The sequence below is a fragment of the Chiroxiphia lanceolata genome, chromosome 8, assembly GCF_009829145.1.
Source record: "Chiroxiphia lanceolata isolate bChiLan1 chromosome 8, bChiLan1.pri, whole genome shotgun sequence".
Classification (NCBI taxonomy): domain Eukaryota; kingdom Metazoa; phylum Chordata; class Aves; order Passeriformes; family Pipridae; genus Chiroxiphia; species Chiroxiphia lanceolata.
In genome coordinates, this window is record NC_045644.1 from 3284748 (window position 1) to 3298624 (window position 13877).

Sequence of the window (13877 nt, forward strand, 5' to 3'; positions counted from 1 at the left end):
GCTGGCCATACTGCTGCACACCAAATGCATGTAACAACTAAAACTCAAATTTTCTCTAGTGCTCAGGCAGCCGGGAATGAGACTGGATAGTTATAATATCAGAATTATGCTTAGCTTGGACTAATTTTATTAAATATTACTAAATGCTACTTCAAAACCCTTGGGCTTTGTTACATAATATGCACTGAAATCATAAGAATCTTATCAAAATATTGATTAAAAATTTCTCTACATGTTGTGTGAAATGAAATTAATTATGCTTTGGCACAAATCACACAGAAACATGTACTGGTCTTTGGCTGCGATTCAGAAATGTTTCACCAGGAACAAACTGAATGTTTCTTCATCAATATAGACTTTGACTCTTCCAAAATGTGCAATTACAGGAAGCAACCCCAAAAGTGCCTTTGCACCATGGGGAAAACAGGTGCATTTGCTCATCCAGTTGATGAACTCTTTCCAAAGGTTGTCTCATAGACCACAGTCCATATCTAACTGTGATAACATGTAATCACTCAGATTTAATCGATAGTTACATCTGCATCAGGAGAAAATGGAATAATTTCCCACAGAGCTCTTAGTCTCGGGATCAATGTCTTCAATTAGCCTATTAATAGTGTTAGCTGAATGTCAGCATCCCTCTCTTTCCATAAGATAAATTGTACGTCAAAGAGAAATTAAAAACAATCTGCTTTTCATGCACTTTTTTTTTCTTTGTCCACAGGAAGAAGCAAAGAAATTTTCTCAAACATGTAAATGTTATTAGAGGGCTTTTACAGATAAATTTTGTCTGGCTCTACAGAGTAGTTAATAACGTTAATGTATCCATGAAACAGTAGATACCTGAGAGCTGAGCTCACTTGAAACAAAACTTATCTGAATAGAGATAGTGGCAATAATTCTTCTCCTGCTTGGCCTATTTTTATATCAAGGCAACTAAGAGGTTTAAATAGAAACATTTTTCATTTTAAAAGGTATAAATGAAAGAAGACTGCTGACAACCTGCCTTCTTTATCTGGAGTTATATGTGTCATTTTAGCTTTTTGGCTCTAACATAAATCCTCTGATTTCAGAGACTAATGAGACGTGTATTGTTATCTGTATAACATAAAACAGGAGACAACTTTTATGTTCCCATTTCAAAAGTGATTCCCAAACAGAGTGTGAGCTTAAATGTCTCATTAAAAAGAAAAATTAAAAAAAATTAAACAAACACTTTTATTTTTACCAACAAGTTCAGATGGCCTTGAGCCATAGAAGCTCAGCAATAAGATGAGATACAAATATCTGCATCATTCCCTGAGTGTTACAAGGTGGATTTTGGGATCTTGCACATTTATTGGACTTGTCAATGAGTCTCCTTCCTGTAGCACTTTTACTGTCTTTAATCTGTTGACTTCTGTTTCACATGGCAATCCAGTGTACAGAGGGCTGGAGGTTAATCACACACTGCATTAACTCAGCCTCAACCAGAGCAATACATCAATTCTGTTAACAGAGTAGCACAACCCACACTTAATGGCAGACTTTCAAGGCTGCCAAGGCTTCCAAGACAAGAAAAAACAGCTGATTACTTTAATTCCCACTATCATTTCCCAGTGGTCCCCTTTTGAAATGTTTTAAGGCAGAATCATTATTGTCTAATTAAATATCTGTCATTCAAGGTTTTCTCTTACAATGGAGACTTAGTACCACTGAAATTAATCATAAACTAAGTTAGCTATTCCAAGATTCGTTATTGGTTCAGATCATCTACTGTAGCAAACATTAAGGATTTGGAAGTCAAAAGCTCTGTGACATTCCACAGCCTGAAATCAGTTTATGTGTCTGTGTGCCATACTGTGCCTCGGTAGCAAAGCTCATGAAAGTGGCATCAAATAAAGGACCCAGAACACCAGCAAAGACATACAACCACATAAAGTTAGTGTTCAAAAAAATATGTGGATGTGGTATTAGGGACATGGTTTAGTGGTAACACGGCAGTGCTGGGTTAATGGTTGGACCCAATGACCTTAGAGGTCTTTTCCAACCTAAATGATTCTGTGTTTCTCTGATTCACAGTCCTATAACTGTTAACAGCCAGAGGAACATCCTTTACCCAACATGGGATTACCTGCACCCTTGTTTTTCAGTGCTACAATTATTCTGGGTTAGATTTGCACCACATTTACATGAGAAAAGTGACAGTAAAAGTTCTTTAGACACAGTCTTAATCTGTTGATCAGGGGCACATAAAAGCCTATTTGCTCAATACTTTGTTAGAGGTGGAAAGAAGAAGGGGAGTGGAGAGGAAAGCCATAGTTCTGTTTTTGTCTACACAGCTGCAACATAGAAAGAAGTGACTCCCTCCTCATGTGCCAATCCTTCTGCACCACTCTCCTTGGACTGTATCCTACCCGCTGGCTTTTCTCCTAAAAGAGTTCAAACCTTCCATAAAATTCTATATTTTGCTTTTAAACCACAAATCTGCCCTTTTGCACTCATGGTTTTGCTTTTTTCTTTTACCTGTGCGAATGTCATGGTTGACACCCTCTACTGAGATAACAGCATTTGGGATTCCCTTTCCATGCACATCTTTCACTATGCCTTTGATGCCACGATGGACCTATGGAGAGAATAAAAAAGCAAGTAAATATTGCACAGCAATGAACAGTTGTATTACTAAGAAGTTACAACGAATTATTAATTCCATGTGTGAATTATGTGTATTATATTCCTATTTTATGTCTCACAAAATTGTGAAATATCACTATTAAATCCATATCAGCCCTCCAGGCGTTAACTTGTGAATCAGATTATGAATTCTGTCAGGATTCCTCAGGCATCAAATTCAAGATATAGATAAAAAGAACAGATAAATCAACAGATCCAAGGGTTTTTTTAGCAGCCCTTTCTAGCAAGCTAGAATCAAATTTTGAGAAGCTTAATTCTCCTAAGTCAAACCAGCCTGGCTGAAGCGATATGTCAGTATTATTTGTAGGGAAGATTTCTACCATATATACCAATAGCCATGTAATTAGTCATGCAAGAAAAAAAAAAAAATCAGAAACCTTAAACTCTCTCTCAAACTGAAAGGAGTCACCAAGTTAGTTAGGATTTGCTCTTCTGTGGAATACCTGTTCCATGAAAACAATCAGGGACTCGCGGTTGTTTTCCCATTCTTCAGGCAACTCACTCTCGTGGGGATATTTGTCACAGCCAACGTAGATGGAGAGCTCAAAGCAGTTCGTGTGCAGGTAACTGAAGTCATTTATGCCTGTCAACAGGGGGCAAAAAGGAAACAATTTCATATCCTTTTAAATCTGTTAATCAGATCTGATCTTTTTATGCAACTTATCCATGTAACTTCAAACACGAACTGGGTATTTATCTGCCTGGCTCAGTGGGCAGACCTGACAGAGTAAAAAAAGATTTTTAGAAATGCCACAGCGTGGCCAAAACAGCAAAACAGATTGGCTGGTGTTGCAGTCACCAAAAGTGCTTCTGATTGAAAAGAGTTAAAACAAAACCCCTGCTCCTATCCAATTACCATAGAGCAGTAGTCAAGTATTTAATGAGCCCTCTGTGCCTTCTGGAAGCAGAGCAGGAGGATTATATAATACAGATGTTCAGCTTTTCACTTCTGTTGATGGGGAAAACCTAAATATCAGCCAGTGGCATATGCTACTCTGCATAAATCTGCTTCCTCTCTATTTGAGAAACAGCCACAATTATTTTCCCCTCACATACTGTATCCCATCTTGACTAATCTGCTGTGAAATGTTTAGCAATACATGGTAATTGCTCAGTTTTAATACTTGTATTTAAGAAAATGGCTTAACTTTGCCAAGAGCAACTCTTTCATAGTGTCTGAACATGCAAATCCAGCCTTGAAAACACTGGAAATAAAACTAAATCAATCTGTTCTTTGTCCTCGTGCAGTTCAGCCAGTGCAGAAACTTTATATGTAAAATTGCTGAAGAACCTGCATTCATTGCAGTCCAAAAAATGTGCAGGAAATAACATGGCTGGGTTTTAAAGGCATAAGGAGGTGCTGGATGTCTGTGCTGCACATACTTCTCTAGGGATTCTCTGGTACTGGAAATAAATTAGAAAAATTCCTTGTAAATTCTCCCATGGGATGAGCAGTGAAAAGTTTCTGTGCATGGTCACTGCAAGGCCAGGAAGAAGATGGATGAGGAGAAAAGGAATGGATAGCTTCAAGGTGGGGTACAACAAGATGCCACCCACACCGAAGGGCAGGTGGGAGAGGTTCTGCAAGCAATTTATTGGAGTGTCACCTTCAGGGCAGGCATGAAACAAGCAGGGGTTAGGACAAGAAAGTGTCAGTGTTCATTTAAAAGGTAAAGAAATAAAAAAAAAGTGGAGTGAGCTATACAGCTATATCTACATAGTCATGGAATTACAGAGTGAAAAAATATAGGAGAAATCTGGAATCATATTTGGACAACCCTTTGCAATGCAAGGTGGTTGGTTAACTGACAACTGCAAAATATATATCTATATATGCATATATATATCTGCACTACAAATCATTTTCTTGCACTTGTCTAAGTAGACACAAGAAGTCTAAAACTACTCTGTAGGCTGAAGACTGAGCTCAAATGGGAACCACATCTTTTGAGGTTTACTCTGGAATCCAAGGTGTAAAAACTGCAAGTAAAAACAATATTCTAGAGTTTGTCTCAAAGAATATCCTGGAAGTCTTACTATAATGGAACAGAACAGGGTATAGATTATAATGAAAACATTATCAAGAAATAAATCAGATGAAGTAAATCCAATATGTAACTGGTCCTAAGAATCAGGATAATATTCAGCACCTATATTGTCCATCATTATTTAATGTAGCTTAGTATGACAGCTGTTAGTGACACAGCTAAGGTCATCTTTCTGGATCAATTCATAATCATGTTTCTTATAGCACTTAGGAAAATTAGGCTCGTAAATTAGATAATTAAGTGGTCAAGTTAGTTTTCAGAGTATGCTTTTGAATTTGCAGAAATGAACAGAAATGTATTGTCAAGCATTGGCCTTGTGATCTAAAAATTCAACAATCCCCCCCTGATTTCACCCAATGCTTTTTAACTTCCTGAAAAAATATTTGAGAAGTTAATTCTTGACTGTAGCCTTTAAAGGCTGGCCAGGACTAACTTCACATGGGCCAATGTAAAAGCCACAGAAGCTGTGTCCAAAATGTAGAAATGTTTATGCAGTGGAAGTACCTGCAAGTTCCAAACACGAGCCAGTTCCAGTAAAACGTGGGCTGCACAGACACTTTCCTGCATCTGGTTGCCATTACTGCTGCCGTTGCTCCTGTTGTCAAGTGATGGCAGAAGCCAGGCTCATTTCTTAATTTCAGAGAATATGTTGTTTGACTGATATACTTATAAAAACACAAAGGTTTTGAGCAGAACTGTGGTGAATCAGTAGAGCGGCTGATTCTGAGTCTGCTCCAAGTGCACACCCATAGAGATAACTGTGCCTAATGCTGTTAGAAATGTACTTCTAATTGGGCTTTCCTGGAAATCCATGTTTTGGCTGCACCACGGGACGCAGCTTACCTCTCGTGCTCCTTAACAGGGTGACAGGCTTGGGTGTGTGGTGATTGATGCAGCCTGGATTTTATCCTGGCAGCAGAAATGTCTGTGGAGCCCATGCAAAGTTCATGCGCAAAGATTTCCAGGTCTTTTAAAAATAGGATGGTAGCAAGCAAACAGCAGCTTTTTTTGGCATATTATTACAACTCAAAGTGAATGTGATGGGGGCCTGATCTGTGACCAAGTTCAGTGAGCAGGAGGCTGAAATCAGGATTGCCTTATCTGCAGGCCACTGGAATCTCTCCCTGGATTTACTGCTTCAGCTCTGGCACTTGTTCTAATGTTCAGTAGCAGTTTTCTGTTGTCACCTTGTGAGATGGTAAAGGCTGATAGGGTCCCCCCTGCCAGTGGGTTTGGACTGGGTTGGTTTCCTCCTGACAAAGCATCTCCAATGCACAGAATTCTTAAAACTAATGTACTGGATGTGCACTTCGGGAAAACTCGGCTGTAAATTAAGTAGTCACCAGAAATTACTTCAGTGCTCTGCTAAGTGATGAAATGCAGTGAGCAGACCTTCAGATGGGGATTTACTCCTCTTGGAGCACGTAACTGACCATCACTGCCTCTGCAACGTACACCAGGCAGTGGTGGCATTATCATATCCAAGTTGGAGCTTCTACCAACACTTACTTCCAGCCACGGTGTGCCAGGAGGCTCCATTGACAGTGCCATCCTCCTTCTGGAAATCCTCCGTGTGACACGCTCTCCTTCTCGCGTCCGTCATCAGACGGTGGGTGGAGGCGTAGGAATACGCCAGCCAGCGGAACACGTGGTCGTCTGGGGTGGGGGTGTAATCCTGGGTTTTCCACAGGGACCTCACCATGTCGTAGGGATAAGCCACCACCAGCTCCCCTCCCTGCAAATTGCCACCCAGCACGAAGGGAATTTTTTCCATCCACGCTATTATTGCCCGCGTCTCCACCGCCACCTGGGAGGAAAAGGAACAGCAGCTTTGGTTCAGCCTGTGGGAATCTGAGAGTCTGGTTTCAAGGTGCAGGAGCCCTGCTGTGAGTTTCTGAGCCTGAGTAGTCAGAAGGAGAGACGTGGCCAAGGAGAAGGGCTTCTTTAAATTGTCAGCCATGCTTGGGAGGTCACAGACAACCCAGAAAAACTAACAGAACCTCCATGCTAGTAATTTCTGAGGAACATCTATGTGGAGTGAGGCCAAGAGCAGGAAGTGATAGAGATGTCACATGATGACACTGCTACCCCTGCCATGGGCTGAAATGAGTTTCCAAAACCAGGGATTTTAAACCTAATGTCCATAAACTAAAACACAAAAGGTTCCACCTTGACATGAGGAAGAACTTCTTTTGATGGAGGTTGGCAGAGCACTGGAACAGACTGCCCAGAGAGGGTGTGGAGCCTCTCCCTCTGAAAACATTCCAAACCCATCCCTGGATGTGTTCCTGTGTCACCTGCTCTGGGTGACCCTGCCTTGGCAGGGGGGTTGGAGTAGAGGATCTCCAGAAGTCCCTTCCAACCCTTATTATTCTGTGATTCTGAAGCACTAAAGAGCTGCCACAATTAATTGCCTTCCCCTCATCCACTATTAATGGTTGCCATTATATTTAAAAGGTCAGGTAAAAATAAGTTAAATTTTTGGCAATAAAATTCAATAAAAGACTTTAGCATAAGGCACTGCATTGGTTTTGCATATGCCTGAGCTGTTGCTGTGTTATTTAAGGTAAGAATATGTTTCAAATAAGAACAAATAAGAAAACCCCAGGAGAAATCTGTAAGGACACTGAGTTTACAAAGAGCTCATCTATGCCACAAAACTAGGGAGAAGCCTGAGTCACATGCCTGAGCTCCACGGTGGGCTTTTCCCTGTCTACCTGCTTCTGCCTGAAAATTGGGTATTGAGTCCTCCAGGTTCTCTCAACAGCCAAGGGAAAAGGGAATCCTCCAGGAAGCAGATCCTTCCTCAAGACCAAAACCTGGGGGTGAATGGTCCTTTTGGGGTGCATTTTTATTTCCACTGACTAACAGGGAAATCTAGACATGAAGATTAGATCAGCTGGGGAACTTCAAATTACTTATTCCTTGAGAAATGCAAATCTCCCTCTCTCAGCACATCCCAGCCTTGGTGTTCCCCTCTCTCTGGCCTTACTCACAGTGGCGTTTTCAGACAGGTACCAGTCAGGGATGGGGATGTGGTGGTTTGGAACTTTTCTTTTACTCTTCTTCTGATCTTCTGACTCCCAGAGCAAAGAGTTTAAGTCAGGGAAATTATTGTTGATGTCAATGCCGTCCTGAGTCCATCGTCCTAAAGACCAGCCCCCTAATTCTGAACCCTTAGATTGAAAAATAAAAGAAAAAAAAAAAAAGGAAGAAAAAAAAATATAAATGTTCATTCAGAATACAACAACCTGTGAGCCCTCAGCAAAATGTTTGGGAATATGCCAGAGGTAATTCTGTACAGAGAAATGAGGGACTAACCATTTAATTAACTGAAATAAATGATTGGCTTTTTTTTTTTTTTTTTATATTTTGTATGAAACCTTGAATGAGGTGAAGCAAAATCCATGAAAAATTCCTCAAGGTTAGCCAAAATATATCCCGTAAAGGAGATAACACACTTTCCCTTCCATGACTATGACTGTGACTTTTCTGTTCCAGTCTTCTGCTGACTTCCCTGGAAGATTTTCAAGTGCATTTGACCAACCCTTACAATTTTTCCTCCTGGTGTCTGTCTTCTTCCAGACAGAATTATTACGATGCCCTACACAATGTGCTCCCCTTAAAGGTGCACTATTAAATTTCAGCTGTGGAAGAATGCAAATATTCACGTGCTTAGTTTGGTTTCTCATGAGAAACAGATTGCCTGGATTTTCCACTTTCCATAACGGTGTTCCCATTAATATATACACCTCAGTATGGTTTGTTCTGGCAGTGTTTGTAACCCTTCTTTCCATATATATTTTCCTGTTAGGCAATGTCATATAAAATACTGTGTCTTTCATTTTTTTTCCTGAGTAAGATGTTTCAGTGGTTTATTTTATCTGGATGTGTTTATTGCTTAATTTTTAAATTGTAAAACATGAACTTAGAAAAAAATAGTGACAAGAGGGGCATGTTTTATTCACCTACTACAAATAAAAGAATTCCCTGAAGTGCTGATAATCACATTACCGCTTTATATGCCTTGTCATATCCATCTGGGTTGACTGAGGGCAGGAGGTGGATCCTTGTGTCCTCAATGAGATGGACAATCCGTGGGTTCCCAGCCAGGTATTCCTGGCACATAAACTGCATCAGCAAGAGGATTAGCTCACGTCCAAGCACTTCATTCCCATGAGCTCCTGCAATGTAGTGAAACTCTGGTTCCCCTGTTGAAAACACATGGAGCAGAACTGCAGTCAGAGCAGCAAATCAAATATCTATTAAATGTCATTGATGTCAATCAGCAACATTTCAGCCAAGGAAAGTTGGAGAAATGCCTTAACTGCACAAAGGATGCACAAACTTTAGAGAAACAAATTACTTTCTGTTGCTATTTCAGAAGAACAGATTTATGTGCCAGTGATATCTAAAGCCACTGTGTAAAACTTCCCAAATTAGTTCTTGGTTAAACATATTTTTAATTATACTCACAATTTCGGCATGTTAGAGGTAGATTTTAACAGTTCTGATAGTCTAAAAATAACATGAAAAATACATGGCTAGTAGTTCACTCGGATGTTAAGGCTCTTAAAAGATAAGCCAGTAACTGTACATAATTTATTTCTGACTTCACAGACTCTTTTCCTTCCCTAAAACAGGTTCACATATGTATTTCAAGGTTATCCTGAGTGCCACAATCCTTGTACTTTACAACAAATTACTTCAGGGATGATTAGGAATAATGTGCATTCACCCCATGTAAAAAAGGTAAATTTCTTCCACAGCTCCATAAATCCCCACAACTAAAATCCACTCCCCAGTACTAAAATTCACTTTTATTTTATTACTGTAAAGAATTATCATTAAGGAATTTGATCCCATGTTCAAAATGTCTTCTATTTGTGTTCACCGTCCCCTTCCCAATTTAGAAATACAGCGCTGAAGTTCCTCCCACATACATTTGAAATCTTTGCTGCCATGAATATAATTCCATCAGTGATAATTACAGCAGATACAGGAAAAGAGGAGGGGAAAAAAACCCCATTCCCAACACCCTTCAACAGATTTAGATTAAATCCTAACCAACTTCGTGCTCTCCTGGGTTGTCAGAAATCTCGACAGCATAAAGCTTCAGCCCTTGGTTGCTTTTTCCAATATTGTAAATTCTTGTGATATTTGGGCACATTTTATTCACAGTTTTCATCAACTGCCAAAAAAAAACCAAACAAAAAAACACGTAGTTAGACAATGCAGCATCAAAATAGGCTCACTATGAATTACTTCTTTCCAAATTGGCTGTGGCAAAACTCATCATTTTCTTCTCCAATTATTTCTTAGTTGTAAAAGCTTTATGTTTAGTTCATGAATTTATAGCTCTGCTATCACACTTTTAAAACATTATACAATGGAGAGGAGTTAAAATAAAGGAGATTAATTAAAATAATCACACTCTGATGTACTACAGGTAAGGGACTTGAGATGACCCAGGGTGTTGATGACAGCACCTTACAGGTCACCACAGACAAACTTTATCCATAAGGAAGATTTCCCATTCTTTTACCCTGTGCAGCAGCAATTTAATCAGAAACAAGTAAAGAGAGAAGGATATAATCCATTTAAACGGGATTTTCCCAGTGAGTTCTGATTATATCTGTCTCTGCTGAGGGAAAAACCAAACCCACCCTTCTTGCATTACAATGTCAAATCTCATATGGAAAAATTGTTAATTAAAGTAGTGATGATGTGGCCAAAATTGCAAAATAGATGTAATATGGATGAGTCCCCAAACAGAAGATATACTCCTTCAGTAAATAAAAGATTCCTCAGAATGTGCTTATCACATTTCAGAAAAAAATAGGAAAATAAAAGAAATAATAACAGCAATGTTGTCAGTGAAGACATTCTGCCCATCAAAATCTATTCAATTCACTCTTTCTGCAGATATTGCATGACAGTCAAAACATAATCAAATAATAATAATAATATAAAAATAAAATGCTTAGAGTTAAGCATATATTTCTGTTTAAACCAATGGAGTTCCACAGATGTCATCCAGATCAGCATATCTGGAGCCTAAATTGTCCCACAAACACTTTACTGTGGTATTTCAGGTGAATGTTAAAGTGTACAAACAAGACTGAAAATTTCTTTACTAATATTAAGTTATTGCAAATAGCTTTAAACAACGAGAATTTATCTGCCTTGATCTTTTTTTCTTTGGGAGGAATTAAAGAAAGAAAACAGTACTTTACTGTAAATTGGAACCCTGGGGACTGTTAATTAGACAATCATTTCATAAACAAGTATGCACACATTACTGAGGAAATATTGTGGCATAACAAAATTTCCTGCTCACACATTGTTAATTTAGAAACAATATTGGATGATCACAAGGCTGATGATTTAAAAACTGTAATAATTAGATATGTCCAATTCCCATGCCACCATTTAGCAAATCTGAGTGGAAACACAACTCACATTGGGAAGAACATCATTAAAATTCCTCCCATAAAAAGCTTCACTTCTATTTATAAACATTTTGCAAAGAGACTGAAAAGATGCTATTTCTGTACATTTGTTCATCTCACACATTGGTTTTATACGTAGGAGAAACAATTCTTGTGGCAAGTCTAAACTCATCACTTCTCTGAAAAATACAGTCAGTTGTGCTCTTTCAGTGTATTTCTTGTTTCATATCTACTTATTTTCACCACTGTCATTATCATCAGGCATGCTGGTATTATGGATACTGAGATATTCCCACAGAACTCTTTTTAATGTTCTGGGCATAGGTAAGTGTGTGTAGTTTACTGTTCCAGCTGAAACACGCAGGTGAAGCCAGAGAACACTGGTTTACATTTGCTAGCTTTTGGTTTAAATGAGTCAATTCCTAACTCTCTGAGACCTACTGCCTTAAATCTTCCTGGTTAACCTGCTCGTAATGAACCAAAAATTTTATCAACGGATATGGAATCATAGAATCATTTAGGTTAAAAAAGACCTCTAACGTCATTGAGTCCAACCATTCCATCAGCACTGCCAAGGCCACCACTGATTCATGTCCCCAGGTGCCACATCTACACAGTTTTTACATCTCTCCAGGGATGGTGACTCCTCCACTGCCCTGGGCAGCTGTGCCTGGGCTTGACCACTCTTTCTGGGAAGAAATTTTCCCTAATATCCAATCTAAATCTCCTCTGGCACAACCTAAAGCTCCTTCCTCTTGTCCTCTCCCTTGTTAGGTGGGAGAAGAGACCAATGCCCACCAGGTTCCAAACTCCTTTCATGGAGTTGTAGGGAAAGATAAGTTCCCCCTGAGCCTCCTTTTCTCCAGGCTGAGCCCTCAAAGCTCCCTCAGCCGCTCCTGGTGCTCCAGCCCCTTCCCCAGCTCCGTTCCCTTCCCTGGACACACTCCAGCCCCTCAATGTCTTCCTTGTCAAGAGGGGCCCAAAACTGAGCCCAGGACTCGAGGTGTGGCCTCAGCAGTGCCCAGCACAGGGGGACAACACAGAGATATGAGGCTCTTGTTAGAGACTCACAGACCAAAACTTATTGAGGTCTACTCTGTGGGGACTGCTCATGTCCCACTGACAAGACAATGAGGTGGATCGTGACAGGATCAGATTCCATGTTTCTCTCCAGTAGAAGTATTAGTTTATCACTCTGTCAGTGAGTAGAGATATTACATTAAAAGGAGTTCTATTTTAGGTAAAGGTTAAAACTGTACTGTGTAAATATTGTCACTGTCTCAGACCTGTGTTAACTAATTTCTCTCCTCACACCTTCTTCCAATGGGAAGCTCTGTCCTGGCTGGTGCATCACTGCATCCATGCAGCTCCAAACCTGTGAAAGAGGAAAGATAAGACTGTCCTCTCAGAGCTGCCCCTGAAACCAAACAGGGAAACTTCTGCCTCTGGAACTTCCACAGAGAAGAAGCTTTGCTAACGTGCCTGGCACTCCAGTGCTCACAGGATAGCAAGAACATCAATTTAGCAAAGTGTTTAAAAGTACGTAAATGCTCATTAACAGTGACAAAAATGCCTAGAACCAACTTCAAAGTACATTACATGCAGTGGAAATATTTGTATTGGCCTCAGTAAACCCCCCATCATTTCTTTAATTGAAAGCATATGATTATTTTCTGAGTCAAAGAACTTTTCCTGAATTAGAGCCTCTGTATCAGACTTCACTGGGACTGTTTTGGTAACAGTGGGGATTTAGTAACGTAGTTAACTGTTTCTGTAAATACAATACTGAAAATGAACATATTTCATATCTGATCTTCTCATACCCATTCCCCACGAATGGCACAGCAGGTCACCTGAAATGTCACTGTGTTTGTGCTTGTACAAACTGCCAAAGACAACTGATGATAACAGTCAGTTCAGGCTTTATTAACAACCAAGCAGGACTGTAAAACACTTCCCCAATTACATTCACTAACAGCTGTTATTGACAGTTTGTGTTTGTCACTTCCAATTATTTACCTTATCAGTGACCTGAAAAATACTTCAGGCGGTCTTTGAAGAAGCCCCACAAAACTAGTTTCTGAAGGTCTGATTCCTCCATTTTGCAGAAAAGGTGTACTAAATGTAGGTCTAAGTTCCATCTACACTTACAGGAGGCAAAAGGACTCTCAGTCAATGTCTTTCAGGTTAGGACTCCTGTTTATCCTCTATGGAGATCACAGAGTTGCTGAGGTTGGGAAAGTGGAGTCCAACTGTTAAACTAACAGTACCATGCTCTCTGGAAACTACCTCTTCCTTGGGCTTGGAGAGTAGCAGATGCAGACCACCATCCTGGCATTCCATGCAACCCAGGATGCTGAGCTGGCATGCTCTGACCTTGTACATTTGGTTGTTTCACCCTCAGATCAACCTGTTCAATGGGCAAGATGTACAGTGCTCTTCAATATTCCCCATTATCATCACACCAAGCCCATAAACAGCTGACCATGAACAGCAGCCTGAAGATTCTGGGGCACTTGGAACCTGGCTTGTCCAAAGATGAGTCAAATCCAGTTACATGGATGTCATAATTAACATTTCTCTCTCCTAAGAAAGACGTGGTGTGGGTTCATTTTTTTGAAGACAGGGTTGTACTCACGTGTCCATCTCAAACCATTTTAACAGCTTCCTGTGCTGCATGAATACCTCATATAAATATTTTGGA

The 13877-nt window shown here is 39.9% G+C and overlaps 1 protein-coding gene across 1 annotated transcript in view; it reads right to left on the bottom strand.

The window, feature by feature from the left end:
• CPXM2 (carboxypeptidase X, M14 family member 2) overlaps positions 1–13877 on the bottom strand; it is a 76556-nt gene that overhangs the window by 5616 nt on the left and 57063 nt on the right. The window contains exons 7-12 of the mRNA XM_032695224.1: positions 9789–9912; positions 8736–8932; positions 7718–7897; positions 6231–6528; positions 3117–3256; positions 2506–2605 (exon numbers count right to left, since the gene is read on the bottom strand). Coding sequence (XP_032551115.1) covers positions 2506–2605; positions 3117–3256; positions 6231–6528; positions 7718–7897; positions 8736–8932; positions 9789–9912 — 1039 coding nt within the window. The remainder of the gene's footprint in view (positions 1–2505; positions 2606–3116; positions 3257–6230; positions 6529–7717; positions 7898–8735; positions 8933–9788; positions 9913–13877) is intronic.